At 40.8% G+C, this 19400-nt stretch overlaps 2 protein-coding genes and 1 long non-coding RNA gene across 4 annotated transcripts in view; 2 read left to right on the forward strand and 1 right to left on the reverse strand.

Moving 5' to 3' along the window:
- The window catches only part of LOC309508136, a 220410-nt gene that overhangs the window by 131767 nt on the left and 69243 nt on the right, over window positions 1-19400 (forward strand). The gene's annotated exons all lie outside the window — the stretch shown is intronic.
- Window positions 1196-9636, forward strand: znf710a (zinc finger protein 710a). Of its 2 annotated transcripts, none has more exons than XM_082182096.1 (5): window positions 1196-1695; window positions 3781-5343; window positions 6778-6969; window positions 7082-7256; window positions 7749-9636. In XM_082182096.1, exons 1-5 carry the CDS (start codon window positions 1651-1653, stop codon window positions 7910-7912), a joined length of 2139 nt encoding a protein of 712 aa, XP_082038222.1. In that variant the 5' UTR covers window positions 1196-1650; the 3' UTR covers window positions 7913-9636. The 2 variants fall into 2 exon arrangements, with proteins under 2 accessions (XP_082038222.1, XP_082038223.1); XM_082182097.1 differs by having other exon boundaries at window positions 1201-1695; window positions 3781-5313.
- The window catches only part of idh2 (isocitrate dehydrogenase (NADP(+)) 2), a 13677-nt gene continuing 3955 nt past the window's right edge, over window positions 9679-19400 (reverse strand). The window contains exons 2-11 of the mRNA XM_082182098.1: window positions 15917-16008; window positions 14951-15116; window positions 14471-14631; window positions 14217-14360; window positions 12648-12784; window positions 12308-12459; window positions 11919-12031; window positions 10420-10517; window positions 10187-10279; window positions 9679-10050 (exon numbers count right to left, since the gene is read on the reverse strand). Of these exons, the coding sequence (XP_082038224.1) occupies window positions 9966-10050; window positions 10187-10279; window positions 10420-10517; window positions 11919-12031; window positions 12308-12459; window positions 12648-12784; window positions 14217-14360; window positions 14471-14631; window positions 14951-15116; window positions 15917-16008 (1241 nt within the window). The 3' untranslated portion in view covers window positions 9679-9965. The remainder of the gene's footprint in view (window positions 10051-10186; window positions 10280-10419; window positions 10518-11918; window positions 12032-12307; window positions 12460-12647; window positions 12785-14216; window positions 14361-14470; window positions 14632-14950; window positions 15117-15916; window positions 16009-19400) is intronic.

The raw sequence follows: 19400 nt of genomic DNA on the forward strand, positions 1-19400 counted from the left end.
TCCTTCGCTCCCTATCTCTCTCTCTCTCTCTCTCTGCCTGTCCTTTCTCTTTTCCCTCCCTCCCTCCTTTCCTCTCACGATCTCTCACACGCACACACATCTTTCTCTCACTCAGACGCACATATAGTGACTCTCCTACAATGCTTGATTTTCTCTCTCCTTCATGGATTGCCCTTTCCTGCTCACTGATGAAAAATGTCCTCCACTCTTCTCACACACTGACGGTATACAGCAGTCCTTCACTCAGGTGTGTTCCATTCCATAATAGAGGCTCTTTTGTGGGACGGCCAGCCTATATCCTGACATTAATAAGCTCACGGGAAGTGTTAGAGTAATCCCATACCTTTTCCGTAATGAGGATGAGCGGGAACACCTCAGCAACGGAACGGGCAGGTAGCCTGACAGAGGAAACCAGAACTTCAATAGTTAATATCTTTCCTTGCTGTTTTTCCCTTTTCCTCTCTTCTCCCCTGCCCCCCCCCCCCCCCCCCTTCACTCATCCACTCCCCCTCTTTTTCTCTTGCTGATGAACTCCTCTTTTTTATTTTCACACTCCACCATCCCCCTTTTCTACCCCCCCCCCCCCCTATCTCTTTCACAGGCTGCTGAAACTCTCTCTCTTTCACTGCATTCTCTTTTTCTATCTCTCTTTCAGTTCCCCCACCCCTCCTCTCGAGCGCTCTCCCTCCCTCTTCTCTCTTTCTTTCTGTCTTTCTCTCTATTCTTTGACCTCATCTTTTCTTATGCTTTGCTCTCCCTCCCCCAGTTCCTCTCTTCCTTCTTTTTTGCTGCATTCTCTTCTTCTCTCGCCCTCCCCCACCTCTTTTCTCTCTCTCTGTCGCTCTCTCTCTCTCTCTCTCTTTCTATTTCTCTCCCATTCACCCCCCTTCCCTTCCCTTTTCTCTCTATACCTCTCATTCTCAGTCCCCCTCCCTCTTCCTCTTATTCTCTCTCTCCCCCATGTCTGTCTCACTCCCTCCCTCTCTTTCCAAACTGCTTTTCTTTCTCCTTTTCTTTCTTTTGTCACTCATTTTTTTGTGCGCACTGCTCTCAGACATTGCACAGGCGTCTCTCGGCTTAATTATTTGAGATGCGCAAATAAACAGACCTGTAGAACTCCTCCCGGAAAACATTTCAGCATATCTCACTCACTGTCTGTCTGACACCGACAGACACACCTCCAGTGTGTGTGTGTGTGTGTGTGTGTGTGAGAGCATGTGAGCGCGTGCACATGCCGGCTTGAAACATGTTTGCGATGATCTCCAAAGTGAAGAGAGGACGTACATGTGTGGAGAAGTGAGCTTTTGTTAGTAAGAGAGAAATATGTTTGTTGAAGGGTCACGCCGTATGGAGTGTGTGCGTGAGAAAGAGAGATAGTGAATGCGCGAGAGAGAGAGAGAGAGTGAAAGAGAAAGAAAGAACGGAGAAAGAGATGGGGGAGTGTGAGGAAGGGAGGGCAGAGAGACGGAAAGAAAGAAAGAAAGAGAATGGAAGAAATAGGTTTGTGTGTGTATGCGTGCGAGAGGCAGGCACAGTCAGTTCTGATAACAGCAACAGTAGGAGGAGGATGAGTTTGGCTCCGCCCCTCTCTCGCTCTCGCAGTTATAAATAGGAGCTGGTGTTTTTTGCTCCTCTCACTTCTCTTGAAGGATGAGGTCCCTGAAACATCTCAAACATCACACCAGGAGTAATGTGGTGAGTGCTCAACCCAAACATACATGCTTCCCGAAGCGACTTGTGTTGATATATTGACTTGAGCTGTTGGTTAATTGCTGTGTTAAAGTTTGTAACTCTGAACTGTGGAAATGAAGTAACTTTTTTCTCTCTCACAGAATACTGCAAGAGTGTCATTTATACTTTAACCTTTCTCTCTTTTACAGTCTAGCCTCTCATATTGTCTCTCTACCTTGAATGCAGTAAATTTCTTTTGTTTTCTCTCAGACTCACACACACACACACACACACACACACACACAGGTTCATTCTATGCTAGTCTTTATACTAGCTAGCGTTTTTGTTTTTTATCTATTTTTATATTCACTTCAGCTCTCCTCATACAGTCACTGCTGCTATCTTGCCCGACTGGCTCTTTCATTTGTCTTACTGTCTTAACACTCCTTCTTTTTCCTTTTCCCTCCCTCCTTCTTTCTCATTTCTCACCCTCTTCTTTTCTCTCTCTTTCTGTCTCCTTCTTAGTTTCAGTCTTTCACTCCCCACACCCCTCCCTCACTCTTTATCTCTCTGTTGTACTCTCTCACTCACTCAGCTTCTCTTAGTCTCTCATCCCCCGCTGCCCCTCCCTCTCCCTCTTCTTTTCCTCTCACTCTTTCTTTATCTCTCTTTATCTTTCTTTCCTCACTCCCCTCCCTCACTCAGCCACTCAGTATATCTCTCATCCCCCAGTTCCCCTCCTTCCTCTCTCTTCCTTCTTTCACTTGCTTCCTCAATCACCCTTTTTCACTCACTCACTCTTTCACTCTTTTTTTTCTGTCTGTTTCTCCTTTCCTCTGTCTGACTGCTTTAAAAGCAGTAATTATAAATGACATGGTTATCAGGGCATCCAGGTTCCCCTTCTCATTTCTCTCTCTCTCTCTCTCTCTCTCTCTCTCTCTCGCTCTCTCTCTCGCTCTCTCTCTCTCGCTCTCGCTCTCTTTTCTCTTTCTCTCTGCCCCCCCACCCACTTCTCGTTTTCTTTCCTCTGTCTCTCCTTGTCTCTCTTCCTCTGTTTTACAGCTGTCAGTCTCTCCCTCCCTCTTTCCCTTGTGTTTGCTTGTTTTTGCTTAAGCTGAAATCCGTTTTTCATGGCTTTCAATTCAGCACAAATCAAGGTACCAGCTCGTTAGAGGTGATAATGTACGTTAATGACTTTCTGAGCACACACACAATTACTAGTGTGAACATGACAGTGATTTGAGCATTCTGGCAATCCAGAACAGAGGTGTGGTAAATTGACCTGAGCTAAGAGTTCAACCAAGTTGTCCTTAATTAATGCATATGTTAGCACCATAATCATCCGCCTCAAAGGACCGAACTGAATAATTTTGGCTACAGACAATCTCTGAAGTCCGCGAATAGACTGGACTCACTTATGTTGCTGGTATTGCTAAAACTTCACTGTCCAGCCTTTTTCATAGTCAGCAGTGGCAGCGCTTGACCTCGCAGGAAATGCTGTGGATAGTCCACGGATGTAGACTTCCCGCTCGGACCCAGTCACTCTTTGTGCTTCGTGTCCTTTTAAAGACTGTGAAGGAAGGAAGCATGGCGCTTGAACTGTCTTATCTCTTCTATCTAAAGCAATCTCTAGTGGACACGGAGGCAAGGCGTTGTCAGAATATGTCTCTTGCTTACTGCTGCGAATATTATAAAATATGTGTATTTTATATATAGTATAATTATCTTTCTTTACAAGAATGTTAAATATTTGACAAACAAAAAAAGGAAAAAAAGATCAGGTACTGGAAAGGTTCTAGAAATACATTCCTGCCATGTTGCCAGAAATTGCCTGATCTGACTGAGCTGTCATTTAGCTCTAAAGCAAATCCTATCCAAACAGCTTTTATTTGTTGCCCCGCATCAGTCAAATTCGTTGTTCTGACACTCATGTTGATGTGACGCTGTTGCACTGACTTTGTTGCTATTGTAGTGACACTGTTGCCATGACAGCATTGGCCAGACTTTGTTGCTACGAGTGTATTGTATTGACGCTTGCAATGACAGATTTATACACTGATTCTGATTTCATGAAGTATTGCTAAGACCTGTTGTTCTTTCCATTGACAGGAAGAACAGGAGGTTCCTCTGGTCCGCTGCTATTCTAAAGTGATGGAGCATGCGGTGGATGTCAGCACTCAGACTGACCCGGTGGTGGTCCTGTCCCTGGCCCAGGCTGCTGTGCTGGGCCTCATATCTCAGAACGAAATCTTCGGAGCCACAATTGCCCCAAACGGTTTCTACACGGGAGAGGGACGTGAAGGCCCTGCTCCCCCTGCAGAATCAATGGAGTATGAATATGCAGATCAGCTAATTGGAGCCAATGGAGACTATCTGTCTGAGCCTCACGGGGAGAACAGGAGGCCAGAAGGGCTCTACGGGGCAGAGCGCAGGCGACCGGGGCCCCGCGGGAGGACCAAGAGGCCCTTGAGTGAAGCAGAACCGGAGCAGTCCACGGAGAGGTCTCTGGATACATCGAATCAGGTGAAAGGAGAGAGCCCTGAGTTCTCTAGCCCCTGTTATCTCTCGAATCCCCAGCAAACTGACAACGAGCCAGAAGTGTTGGACCTAGCACCTCATAGAGTGCCAATGAAAGAAGAGCAGTGTAACAAAGGCTACCCTGAGTCCTCGAGGGAGCCAGCCATCCAACAGGTAGACTCTGAGACTCAGTCTCAAGGCCCTGTGGAGCGTGGAAAGGCATTGGTGGAGTCCCTCAAGGAAGGGCGGGGAAAGGAAGAGAAACAACAACAAGAAGAAGAGGAGGAGGAAGTAGAGGAGAAAGCACTGAACCTGAAAACTACAGAGGAGGATGTGAGCCCGGCAATGAGGCGCTACTATGAGTCCAGCGTGACGGCGTACGAGGCTGTTGAGATGGGCCTGCCGGGAGATTACGAGGAGGGCGGCCAGGCCATTCCGTGGGCGGAGGGCGAGAACTCCTTGGGTAGACGGATGCAAATCGACCGTCTAGATATCAACGTGCAAATCGACGAATCGTACTGTGTGGATGTGGGCGAAGGCCTGAAACGCTGGAAGTGTCGCATGTGTGAAAAGTCCTACACTTCAAAGTACAACTTGGTTACACACATCCTCGGTCACAATGGCATCAAGCCACATGAATGTCTTCACTGTGGAAAGCTCTTCAAGCAGCCCAGCCACCTTCAGACACATCTGTTGACGCACCAGGGCACGCGGCCGCACAAGTGCACCGTCTGCAAGAAGGCCTTTACTCAGACCAGTCACCTTAAACGGCACATGTTGCAGCATAGCGACGTCAAGCCATACAGCTGCCGCTTCTGCGGCCGAGGCTTTGCCTACCCCAGTGAGCTGCGTACTCATGAGACTAAACACGAGAGCGGCCACTGTCACGTCTGCACGCAGTGCGGCATGGAGTTCCCCACTCACGCACACCTCAAGCGCCACCAGGTCAGCCACCAGGGCCCGACCACCTTTCAGTGCACCGAATGCCATAAGTCCTTCGCCTACCGTAGCCAGCTCCAGAACCACCTGATGAAGCACCAGAACGTGCGGCCTTATGTCTGCTCGGAGTGCGGCATGGAGTTCGTGCAGATCCACCACCTGAAGCAGCACATGCTTACACACAAGGTACTGACACAGCCGGCCCTCAAACACAAGGTACTTAAACCTCATTAGTTTTTGTAATCTTCCCGCAACCATCCTATTAGAAATGACTCCCCAGTGACTTTCAGATCCCACCTACATTGCCAACATCTACATGTTCCCATAAATCCGTAGGTTATTGTGTCATCTTCAGCTGTGTCTCGGGTATTGCCACAAAAAGTTTCAGTGTAAATGGACCTGTCTCTGTCAGTCCCTTCCAGCCATCCAACCCTGCCATTAACTCGTCCCGCTTCTCTGTCCCTTTGCACTAGTATGGAGCTGTTTTGTTTTGAGTGTGCTTTGTGCAGTGAAGTGTGTCTCACATGCTGATACTTCCTCCTTTCATTTCTCACTCTACATGAGTATGATTCATCTCGTCATGACTGCAGTGTCAGTAAACAGAATGTGTCATAGGTCAGCAGGGTTATAAACCAAAAACACATCGGCAGTTAGTCCTTTTTTTTTTTTTTAGCTACTGTTGTCTAGTTTGGAATCCATTTTTAGATGTATTGTCATTAGAGATAATGACTGAATGAAACACTGTGATTTCAGTTAGTTGGGTACACAATATGGCCAAAAGAAAATGGACACCTGAATACTGCACCTGTATGTGCTTTATAGTTGCTAATAATAGGGAGTTTCCACTAGATGTTGGAACACGAATAAAGGAATTTGATACTATTCAGACATGAGCATAGTGAGATCAGGTGCTGATGTTGGGTTGATGTGGCCCGGTCAAAGTTCCCAACAGAGTTCAGTGGGGTTCAGATCTGAGTTTTGTGGCCTGTCAAGTTCTTCCACAATTCTCCACAATTTGTGCATAAGGACATTGGGACACTCCCTAAACTATTACCACAAAGTTGGAAGCACATAGTTCTCTAGAATTGTCTTGACTGAAATTAAGGGGCCAAACACACTGATTATAAGGGGTATGCACTTGCGGCCTTGTTGTGTAGGTTCGGTCTAGTTCTTCATAGCACATTCTGAAATGGAAAGGATGTTTGCATATTGGTTAGGACAGCAGTAATCCCTGGTTACACTGGAAGTGTTCACTGAATAGTCAAATTGTTAAGGCGAGAGAATGTTTAACACTCTTCGTTTGTTAATGTTTTAGCGCGGTGGAGCATCAGAGCTCACACTGCAGTGTATACACGTCTATTTACCCTGCAGTATTGCGATAAGAACAGTGAATAAAGTATGTGTGCGTGAGTTTCTTGCTCTGTATTATGAATTCTAGTGAGCAAGCAAGACAGGCACCCTGCTGATGAATTCAGCTGTGCTTATGACAACTAACCACTTTTTCACATTGAGCTGATGCCAGTGATAAATAGTTTTTTCTCCCGCCCTCAAAAACGCAAAAAAACCCCCGCAAATTACAAATGTTACTTTTAAAGTGATGGTCGCAATGGAATCATATCTAAATATATTGCCATTGTCTTTCTCTCTCAGGGTATGAAGGAATACAAATGTGACGTGTGTTCTCGTGAGTTCACACTTTCTGCCAACCTGAAGCGACACATGCTGATTCACACCAGTGTGCGCCCTTTCCAGTGCCACATCTGCTTCAAAACCTTCGTTCAGAAGCAGACGCTTAAAACTCACATGATCGTCCACTTGCCTGTGAAACCTTTTAAGTGCAAGGTGAGTACGAAGAACTCTTCCATGCACTATAACCCTGCTGGAGTCTATATTTTTCTACTTGATATGGCTGTGAATCAAACACAGACCTCTAATAGTTGCTTTTTTTTTGTAGGTGTGCGGGAAGTCCTTCAACAGAATGTATAACCTGCTGGGTCACATGCACCTTCATGCCGGCAGCAAACCCTTCAAGTGTCCTTACTGCACCAGCAAGTTCAATTTGAAGGGCAACTTAAGTCGACACATGAAGGTGAAACATGGAATCCTGGACACATCAAATGAAGGGCAAGGTGACATGCAAATTATACCTCAGATTATACTTACTTATGGCTTACCTAACGACAGGACAGAAATAGCCTTGAGGTTTATAGAGCTGCTTCGCCTTTCTGTGGGTTTATAGAGTGGAAGTTGAAAGAAGTCGATGCTAATGCTAGTAAAAGTTTGCTATCTAGTGTAAATAAAAGTACCACGGCTTGTGATATGAAGAGTTCAGATGCAAAAGCCTCTAAGTGCCATCTGAAGTTTTCTTCTAGAATGATCATTTTTATAAAGCTTGTATATTTCACTTAAATGACAATTACCGGTAATAGGTAATGTGCATTGCCACAGGCACTTTGCATCTGAACTCTTCATATATATTAGACTGATTCAGAGATTTTTGTCAGTGATTTAATTTCATGAAATTATAAAGTATTGGTTAACCCCCTGAATTCACATATTGTGTATATATGTTGTGACAAAAACAAGTGTTGAAGCTTATATTTGTGTATTTTCTTCCTCAGATGCCCTGCCTGACGCCGAGGGTCAGGAAGATTACGAGGAGGAGAGCTTTGATTACAGTGAGAGGGAAAATCTAGCCAGCAACAACGCACAAGATTTGGCAAAACTCGCCAAAATTAGCTACTACAACTACACCAAGGTCGCTGCTCGCTACAACACGACTTAAGCAGCAGACTGAGACACTAACATGTGGTTTAAGGGGGTGAAAAAGACTGCAATGGTCATTTCAGTAGTGCTCTTGGCTCTGATGAGGAAATAGCCATCGTGAAGTGGATGTGCACTGGAGCCCATTTTGGGTCTGTGAAACTAAAGTGATAGCCGACTGAAGCTTCATTTTAACAATGTAATTTTAAATTAGGGGCCATCCTGACGAATAAAGGACTGTGTCTGTGTAGATGCTGTTCTTTTTTTAAACAAATGTTCCACTTTTTCCCCCATTACAGAATGCAGTTCTTAAGAAGTATATCATTTCTGAGTTGCGCTCAATGGGGCAGTGAAACGATATGTTCAGATATAAGAAAGCACTTAATCTATTCAGACAATCCACAGCTCCTTTAAACCGATAAACCAAGACTGCTGTGTAGACCATTGATCTTGTCGGTGGTTTTACTGTCCAGCAAGTTAGATTTCGCTTAATAGGACTTAACCAAAGCTGACAAAGTGCAAATAGGTCTCATTACATGTTAACTTCCCCAGGATTTATTTAAGCATACTGTGACTTTTTGTTAAGATTCTTCTCCAGCATCTTTTCAATGGGCGTATGTTGTTTGTAGCTCATAGTGGATTGATAGTTACCTGGAAAGGGTTTTTATTGCCTATTTTTTTTGGCATTTAATCACTGTATGGCCTTCTGGATAATTTTCTTTGTTTTAACATTATTGCAAATAGTATTTATTGTTCAATGTTTCTTGGCATTCACAAATGTAAATACATTGCCAATGTTCCAGATGGGCAGATTTTATTTCAAATTGAAAATATAGAAGCTAAGTCATGGGTTTAGTTAAATTTGAGCATAATTGCATTATTTACCCAAGTGCATTGTTTGGTCCATCATCTCTCAATTACAAGAATCTTGTCTAAATTATATATATATATATTTTCCCCCATCTTTAGTTTGATGAATGTAATAATACTAAGATTTGTCCCTTTAAAGCGTTCAAAATTTCACAGAGCCATGCGTCAAAGAAAAACTTAAATATTTTATCTTCATAATATCTGAAATGTCTTTTTAGTTTGCAATCTGGTCTTTATTACTTATGTGTTCTGTGTACTACGTACCAGCTAACTACGTGGGCTAAATTCATTTTATTTTTAAAATGTGGTGATCTTCTAGCATCATTTTTTTTTTTTTGGGGTGTGGATTATACTGCCTTTTTCCAAACCTCATCCAATTTTGCATCCATTTTAATCTCCTTGGACATAAAGCCTTGTAACATGTACTGCATCTTTCACAAAGTCACCAATACTGGTTGAATTTTGAAGAGGATGCCCTAAAAACACTGGACAAAAATATGAACTGCCCTTGTGTGTGCGAGAGAGTGTCTCATCCATCATTCCGGCGCAGAGCTCCGGAGTGATGAACGACAGCCTGCCGACATGTGACAGGGCTCGAGACCCAGCAGAGAATGATTGGGGAAATTCACCATGTATTCTCCATCTAGCTAAGAAACTCAAAATGTTAATGTGAAAGATTTGGTGCATTTTTATCGTTTTAAATTGCTGTGTCCTTGCATTTTGGCCTGTTAGCTCCGAGCTAGGAAGGAGTTTTGAGTTTTGTATAAGCTTTCAATTCTTTTGTTGCACACTGATGTGAATATGATGTTGATACATGTCTGTTAAACGTTGTGCTCTGGACATTACTGTAAATTAATACATTTATTTACCTTTAAACGTGTGGAGTGTTAAGTGTGATAAACAACACAAGAACAGGAATCCAGGTGACGGGTTTATTAGAGGGTTTCACATGTGGCTCTTGATCTTTCTTTTTCTCCTATGGTATTATACAGCATCTGACATACAGTACTTCTTAAAAAAATAGACCCCTGGAGGTGCAGGAAGAGATGGGATCACCCATCAGCAGGATTCACTAACAGTACAGCTAGGAACATCACTATGTTTTTATTACTCCTCCCTTCATACATTATGTGGTATTCATGACCTTTAAGTTAAAAATGAGGTACAAAAAGACACTCTCCACTGTGTCCAGGCCCCGTTGTCCTTCATTTGCCAAGTGCCTTGTCTAGGTTCGTCTTGATGGCATCCAAGAAGTCTGTGGTGTTGACGTAATGCTCGTTCAGCTTACAGCTGCGGTCACAGAAAGACAAATGTTAATAACATCAGAGACATTAGCTAGAGCACACATAACAATTGATGTCAGCAGTTTTATCAATGGAGGTTAAAGGCATTACACTTTGATCATTTTTTATATGCTCCGACTTACTTGGCGAGACCGTGAATGCAGCCAGCCAGATCCTTGGTCATCACGCCGCTCTCCACAGTCTCCACACACACCCGTTCTAGAGTCTGAGAGAACCTGGACACAGTTCAAGAAACAGGACAATGATGAACACTTCTACTTTCGATTAAACACTAGCAATATGACTGGAAGATAAAACTCCCCTTACATCCATGCTATCCTAATCATACAGTACAGACAGTAACAAATGAGCTTACTTGATCAGGTCAGGGTTTCCATCGAGTTTGCCACGGTGCTCCAGTCCTCTGGTCCAAGCAAAGATGCTGGCAATGGGGTTAGTGCTAGTTGGCCTACCCTGTGTAAAAAAAAACTCAATATTATGATACATTCTTATAATTCTTGGCAGTAAATTCAGGGTTCTACATTGTAAGCTATTCACATGCAATTGCATGTGAAAGTTGGTAGCAGCATACATACGCATACAAAAAGTATTTTATGTGTGCCTCCTAGAAGATCATACAATATTTACAATTAAACTACATAATAGAATTGTTGCATTTATTTGATCAAATAGAAAACAGTTGTTTTAAGTTGTAATTTTTCACAATAATACTGTTTTCTATTTGAATATGTGTAATTTATTCTTGTGATGCAACGCTGAATTTTCAGCATCATTACTGCAGTCTTCAAATATGTCACATGACCCTTCAGAAATCATTCTAATATGCTGATTTGGCTCTCCAGAAACATTTATCATCATCAATGTTGAAAACGGTTGTGCTGCTTTATTTTTGCGAAACGTTATTTTTTTTCAGGATTCTTTGAATAAAAGTTTCACAGCATTAATTTGAGATAGAAGGTTTTTTTTTAACAATGTCACTTTTCAGCAATTTAATGCATCCTTCAGTTCAAATGCTAATGTTGAAGGATGTCGTTTTTTCCTCTCACCACAAGATGGCAGAAGGCAACTAAATTCAGTTGTGGAACATCCATTGTTTTTTTCTATTTCCCTTATTGGTTACACTATTTTGATGGTCCACTTTAGACATTCTACTAACTAGAAGTAACTTTGCAACTACATGTCTACTAACTCTCATTAAAGCATAAGTAGACTGTTAGTAGACTTGAGTTTTAGGGTTCGGTTTAGTAGAATAAGTTGACGTATTTGGTTTCACTTTATTTTGATGGTCCCTTTAACACATTCTGTTGACTATAAGTAACTTTGCACCTACTTGTCTACTAAGTCTCAGAGTGTCAGTTGAGTATTAGTAGACTGTTGTGGGTAGGGTTAGGGTTAGAATAAGTTGACATGTAGTTTTAAAGTTATAGTGAGTAGAATGTCTGTTGGGGGAGCATCACAATAAAGTGTTAGCAGATATTAAGCAGACAGTCTATTAATACTCTAATGAGAGTCAGTTGACATGTAGTTTGGAAAGTTACTTCGAGTAAACAGAATGTTCAAAAGGGACCATCAAAATAAAGTGTTACCACGTATTTACAAAATGATTTATAGTTAGTAGAATGTCTGTTGTGGGAGCATCAAAATAATGTGTTAGCAGATATTAAGCAGGCAGTCTACTAATACTCTAATGACTGGTAGTTGACATGTAGTTGCAAAGTGACAGTAGAATGTCTAAAGTGGACCACTGAGATAAAGTGTTACCTTATTTACTACTCTGAATTTCCGGTATCAAACCTATATTTGTATGCAGGATGAGATGCGTAGCAAGAAAATAAATAACTGAAATACACAAACCTTTTGGTGCTCACGGTAATGCCTGGTTACTGTGCCGTGGGCAGCCTCGGCCTCAATGGTCTTCCCATCAGGACACACCAGCACTGAGGTCATCAGCCCCAGAGAGCCGAAGCCTGTAGACAAGATTCAACACTCTTTAATCAGGTGAAAAGGACCTTTTCAAATATCCTTTATGAGCAGTATATGTGCCTTTAAAAACTGGTAGCATGATTTTCCTCTTTTCTGCCTTTATATAATCTGAACCAATATGATTATGTAATTTCTAGAGTCTAGAGATTCATTACATGAAAGTCTCTGTAAGTGCTAAAACTATTTTTTTTTTAAAGGATAATTGGATGAACATGGATGCAATATGATAAAACAATAGAAAAGACTGAAATAATTTTTACCCTGAGCAAGGATGTCAGACTGTACATCTCCATCATAGTTCTTGCAGGCCCACACAAAGGCTCCCGATGACTTCAGCACCTGAGCCACCATGTCATCGATGAGCCTGTGCTCATACCAGATCTTCAGCTTGTCAAACTCTGGCTTGTAGTTTCTGCCCATGGAAAACAAAAAAAGACGCTTGAAGATTTTCCATTGAAATTACTTTTGGAAGAAAAGTATAGTTTCACATGTCACCACTGTGACAGCATCTCAAAGCGCTAATCTCATAATTACACAGCAACACGCGGTGGAAGTGTGTAAATAAAAAGCGTGCCAAAGACACTGATAAATCCTTCTCACTTCACAAAAATGTCCTCGAAAATGTCCTTGAATCTGCCATCGTAAGCCTTCAGGATTGTGTTCTTAGTGCTCATGTAGAGAGGCCATTTCTTCTGGATGGCGTATTGGAAGCAGCTGTGAGCGAAGCCAGTGATGGACTGTTAGAAAGGGACGAAAGACAGAATGTCACACAAGTGTTCCACTTTCACAATGGAGATTCGGCTAGGATTTGGAAATGCTGTCTGTGTAGTTCCAATTGGTGAAAAAAAAGAAAGAAAAAAAAGAAAAAATTCTACCACTTCAAATGTGAAGTGGATATGGAGTTAAAAAAAAAAAAATCAATTTCAGCACCATCAATTGGTGGCCTAGAATGAACAGACACTTCATTCAATCTTTTTTGAGGGGAAAAAGAGCCCACCACATGCAGTTTTCTATTGTAAACCCAAACAGACCATTCCCCTGACTCCAAACAAAGACTTCAGGACACCAGGGTTCACTGCAGGAACATGGGCTGAAGGAGGTCATCTATAATCTACAGTAGACCTCATTCCTCCGGAGGTGTAAGTGCAGAACATAACAGGATTCGAGTCAAAAGGCCTTAATTATACAAACTCAGAATACACGAGACAGCCTAAAAATGTCTCTAATTCAAGGTGTTATTTTTACACCTTCAAGATAGATCATCAGAGTACAAGCTCATTAACAAAGATATTTTTCAAATTCATACATCCGTTGGCCAATTTTTTATTTCAGTGGAAAATAGGAAGGTCCCTGCAGATATGCTGTTTTGAGGTCACATTTGGATTCACTTTTCCATGAAAAATCCTGTAATCACAAATGACTGGGAAAGACATTTGTGATTACAGGATTTTTTAAAGTCAATTTGCATTCACAAAAACACAATTTCTAACCGATTGAGTCGTTAAAAAAAAATTACTTTAATATTCTGTAAATTATTTCATACACACCACCTTTCAAATGTTTGAGGTCAGTAAGATTTTGTATTGTTTTTGAAAGAAGTCTCTTATGCTCCAAGAGACTGCCTTATCTGATAAAAAAGTAATTTTTTTAATTAAAAGTAATTTATTCATGTGATTACTCCAGTCTTCAGTGTCACATGATCCTTCAGAAATCATTCTAATATGCTGATTTGCTGCTCAAGAGACATTTCTTATTATGATCAATGTTTACAACAGTTGCGTTGATTCATATATTGGGGGAAGGGGGGGGGGGGGAAATCAGGAATCTTTTATGAATATAAAACTCAAAAACAGCAGCATTTATTTGAAATGGAAATCTTTTGTAGCATTATAAATGTCTTTACATTCACTTGAGATCAATTTAATGTGCCCTCGCTGAATAGAAGTATTAATTTCCTTAAAAAAAAAAATAATCTTACTGACACCAAACTTTTCAATGGAAGTGTAGATACATTTATGTTATATTTGTTATTTTATTACAGAGAAGAACCATTTAAAATGTCCAGGTTTACCATATCAATTACATTTGGGGAAAAAAGGTTCTCTCTTTTCACAGATCTTGATTCTCACTCAGTGTTTAAAAATGCAATATTTGCATATGCTCACTGACCTCGTCAGTGTTGTACATGCCCATTCCACAGCCACCACCAGGGAAATCGAACACCTCCCACTCCTTGGATTTGCTTCCATCGGCTGGAGAGAAGATCATTTTGAATTTGCCTGGTTGGGTCACAACAAAGTCTGTTGCTTTGTACTGTAAAAGTAAACAGAGAATTGCAGGTCAGCAGGAATAAGAACACATTGGGAAAAAATAACTGTATGTATATGTATATATGTAACATCCAGAACATCCAAAAAGCAGACCTGGTCACCGAAAGCGTGTCTGCCAATGGTGATGGCCTGTGTCCAGCCAGGAACAAGTCTGGGAATGTTCTTGCAGATGATTGGCTCACGGAAAACGGTGCCGCCCAGAATGTTCCTGATGGTTCCGTTGGGACTCTTCCACATTTTCTTCAGTTTGAACTCTGTCAAGTGTTATTGAGTAAGTGTTATATGAAAACGGCATGGCTATTTTAGCAAAAGCAGTTGTAGAAATTAGAAGATGACCATTATGGATTTTTATTATGGTTATCTAGAATGCAGGATAATAAAATCTGATGATATAAACAGAGATTTCAAAATAATAAGATTTCATAGATTTTCAAATTGATACAAACTACAACTGTTAAATCAACAACATTGTTGAAATTATCAGCATCAGCTGATAACTGATATTTCAAAATGGCCCAATTGAAGTGCATTACAACAATCAAAAAGAGGAAGTGTTTCTGAGATGTGCCGTACCTTCGACCCTGGCTTCGTCGGGTGTAATGGTGGCGCATTTCACAGCAACATGGTATTTCTGGGTAGCTAAAGCAGAGTCGATTGTGACTTGGTCATCAGTCTGGTCACGGTATGGAAGACCCAGGTCATAGTACTTCAGCTCCACATCCACATTGCTCAGAATGAGCTGGACACAATGGTTTCATGTTAAAGGTGTAAACAGTGTCATTCTCATAAAAACACAGATTAAATCATGTCAGTAAATCAAGTAATTTGGCAATTTTCACATTTCTTTTTAAGTCTCAAAGGGTAATGTAGTTTTTCTGATGTTAATCCGATCTTAATATTCAGTTTGACGTTGCAGAAATTTCACACTTCACTTTTAAATTACGTCACATGTGAACATTCTGATTGAACCTAAACAGGGAAGTTATTATAATCTTTTGATTAATGTCCTTGTTTTGCTGGCTATAAATAATGAGCCCATTCTGATTCTTCACAGAATTGGCAGAATAATTTCAGCGTGTGTAACGTCAGCACCACCATCTGCCGTTTCTCTCGTGGAGGCAGACGGCCGGTCAGTGAGAATGACCTCAGCACTGGCCCTGCCCCCTGCGTGATGCGGCTGTAATCTCCCGGTCACTCTCCCAGTAAGCCTATCACGCTGTCTTTTAAAAAAGGAGATCTGCATAACACGCCAATCACTCCTCCACTTTCTCCTAGTCTATTAAATTCTCCCAAGAGACGCTGTCACATTCCCTTTCTAATTTCCGTCTCCTTTTGTCTTTCTACTCTTGTCTAACCCAATTTTCATTCTGTCTGTCTCTGTCTAGGCTTCTCACTCTCCTGTTTCTCTCTTTCCTTTGCCCTCCCGCATTCTGTTTCTCTCTCGATGTGTGTGTGTGTCTCACAGATTTAAAAATAGACCAGACAGACAGCGCTTCCCTCCCCCTCATTCTCTCACTCACACGCTTGCCGTTTAAGCACCTTTTCTTTGATGAACTCCCAGATGATCCTGGTCATCTCATCTCCATCCATCTCCACCACCGGCTGTGCCACCTTGATACGTTTATCGGCATCTGTCAAATAAAACCAAAAACAATCTTTATGAGTTTTTCTTTTAGGCCTGAATAAGGGATTGTTTCTTCACACTCATGAGACACCCGGAAATTAGCGTTTCCTCAAGGAGGAGGATAATAAAGACTTAATAAAGACACAAAGCTTCATTCACTTTGCCGCTGCATGTCTCCAGTCACTGTACTGGTTGGACGCTAGTGGGCGTTACAAGTTCTGGTTGCCCAAGAAACAGTTATGAACGTCATCATACCACTAAAATGGCTTTTCATGTTGACAGTGGATCAGCTTTTATACTGCTAAATAGGAGTATTCTGGAGGGAAAAGGCTTGTATATAAATTACACCCATGTATAATGCATCATCACAAAGCATGCAAATGCTGGGCTATCTGGGTCTACTACACACACTTAAATGGTCTTACATGTAAAAATAATGATATGCATTTCACGCATCATCATTTTAACACTGTATGATCATTTGATCATGTCCCTGAACATGATCAAAGGCATAATCTAAAACTGTGACATTACAGTGCGAATGAGCAGCTGCTCCCTAATCTAAACCAATTTTGTAATTTGAGGGATTCTTTAGATAGAGACACTAGCATTCAAAAGTTTTATGTCAGAAAGATTATTTATTTTATTCAGCAAGGTTACATTAAATTGACGAAAAGTAACACTTAAACATTGACATAAACATTTTCTATTTTAAATCAAAGCAAACTGTTTCCACAAAAACTATTGAGCAGCACAATTGTTTTCAACATTGATAATAATAATAAATGTTTCTTGAGCACCAATCAGCATAATAGTAAAATTTTGCTTTACCTTCAGTTTAAAATAGAAAAGAGTTATTGTACATTTTAATAATATTTCAAAATATTACTGTTTTACTGTATTTTTGACCAAATAAATGCAGCCTTGGTGAGAATAAGACATTTCTTTTAAAAGCATTAAAAAATATTTCACCAACTCAAAACTTCTGAATGGCAGCGTAAACAAGAAAAAAAGCAACCTACTGTTGACTGCAACATGGGCTTGATATTTAGATATGCAACACAGCTTGCACTTTGGTTTCATTACTTCCTGCTAGAGCTTGACAGTACAACTGTATAACATCTCAACTTACCAAAAAAATAAAGGCATTGGCACATGGTTACTTCACATTTACAATGCCCTCTAAAGGTTTGGAAACGACCTAGGCAAAGTGGAGTTTTAGATAATATCATCATAAACTGACATCATTTCGTAAAAACCCATTGAAGTATTTTGTAATTATCATTAAAGAACAGCAATAATGATTTCATCTTGATTACACAATAATGGCAATATAAGTGAGAGCCAGGCGTGCCCCTTTGGCAGCTGTAATACCCGATTACTTGATTAAACTTGCCCAGGTTTCATTTTTAAAGATCACTGGGTCAATGTGCCTACTGGCTGATTGCCAATTAAGGTTAATAGACATTAGACAACGGACACATTAGAACGCAGTTTAGACATGCTTTAAATTGTTTTTATGTTCTGAATTAGTGTTTTTTATTTATTAATTTAATAAAATGTTTTATTGAAGTCTGTGTTGTCCACAGTCCATCACAAATTGATAAGGATTTTTGCTGTTATTGTTCAACCCCACTTTGCCTAGGGAGTAACTTCGAGGTGAGGGAGTTATAAACCAAACATTTACTGTAAAATGACCAATAAAGTGTTGTGCTACAAAATTACTCATACCACTCACTTCCACTCGCTGCCACAAGGACCAATTTGCAGTAATTTCATGACCTTATTGAACTCATGAACTTGTGTTACAAACACCTTTTCATGCCACTGCTTCCCACTAAAAGCGAGCAAGTGTGTGTATCTCTCCTCTCTCTCAGGAAGGAGGTGGAGCCATGGAGGGAATCAAGTGACTTTATTCCACTTGCCAAGTTTCTGCTCCTGCTAACCACTCCATCTAGAGTCTGCAAAGTCGTCAAAATCAGTAAAAGAGTTCATAAAAGATAACATGCCGTCAATAAAGCTGGGCATGATGACTTTTATAAGCACTGTGAGTAACATATTTACTACACTCCACTGATGTAACGCTCTATAAACTACATCTTCAATCTATTTCAGTAGCCACAGGTCAGGCCAGGCCATCAAGTCAAGGTTCAGACCCCTGTGAATATTTTAATTGCAGAATGACATATACTGTAAAGTAAGTCTACATATTAAAGTTGTTAAATGTTTGTAAATATTTTAATGCAACAACTCAAAAGTCTAATATAAAGGATGAATGGGGATCATTTCTATGGTCAGGAACCATTTCATTTCTGCAAATCCAAGATATCACAGGTCAAAACAACACCACCAAGCAAAAGAAGGGACAGAAAAAAAAAACTTTCAGATAGAGTTACCGGCCGCTCAGCACAGCTGTGTCAACCCAAACTGCATTATGGGTAAGGCCTTTCGCTTGCAACCTGCCAGTGTTCTTGATCAGAAATTACATAAACAGGGAATCCTGGGGAAAAGAATCCTCTCACTAGTCATGAGCGCGGGAGGAGGAGTGTATGGGCAGGATTATATAAGCATGCTTCAATACTCTGTTCCTAACAACAGAGCCATCTGCACGAAGCATGAATCCTCCCATTAATAATACATTTATGCTGAGCTGAGGTATGAGCTAATGTTCCACGATGGGTTGCAGAAACACTCATCTTTCCATCCTTTAAGAAACAGAATCTGAAAAAATATCACGATGTCAAGCAAGAACTTGTGATCTACAAACAAATGCCCTTTTACTTTAAGAATGAGTTATTCTTTCTGAGAAACTGTACATGATCAAACAACATGCAGTAAGCATGATATGGCACACTGCCACTTCACTCTCACACTATTGCACAACGGACGATACTCTAGCATTTCCAGTTCGAATTTCCAATGTCACCTATTTTAGGATCCTTTTCTAAACAATTCTAATACAAATTTTAGTAGGTTCTACACAACTATTTCCTTCTAAACTCTTATTGTAGTGCACTAAAGTACACTATGTAACTTGTTTTGTCCAAAATTAACAAAATTCAATACATCAATTCTTCTACCAAAACGTTTTTTTGTCTTACCCCGATTCACTATGATAAACCTATTATAAGTGTTATCTTTTTAGACATGATGTAATGTTTTTTTTAGGGAAATTGCGTACATACGTCACTCGGCCATGCGTGTCTCGTCATAGCCGTAAATAAAGAAAAGTTGCTCCGGTTACTTTGACGCGTGTCTGGTATGGGAGTGGAATAGTTAGTTATCACAATGAGCGAGAAAGTGCAATAGAAAGCAACAGCGACTTATTAGCCATTCAGTAACATTTGGCACGACTTTTTGAATCTTATCCTTTACATTGCTACATTTATATAATTGACC

Source organism: Leuciscus leuciscus (genome assembly GCF_965113295.1).
Source record: "Leuciscus leuciscus genome assembly, chromosome: 10".
NCBI lineage: Eukaryota > Metazoa > Chordata > Actinopteri > Cypriniformes > Leuciscidae > Leuciscus > Leuciscus leuciscus.

Excerpts from the sequence above, each read along its gene's own strand:
- znf710a (XM_082182096.1), top strand. The coding sequence starts at position 1,651 with ATGAGGTCCCTGAAACATCTCAAACATCACACCAGGAGTAATGTG. Across the intron at positions 5,344-6,777 it reads AGCCGGCCCTCAAACACAAG|GGTATGAAGGAATACAAATG; the intron begins GTACTTAAACCT and ends TTTCTCTCTCAG. Across the intron at positions 6,970-7,081 it reads TGAAACCTTTTAAGTGCAAG|GTGTGCGGGAAGTCCTTCAA; the intron begins GTGAGTACGAAG and ends TTTTTTTTGTAG.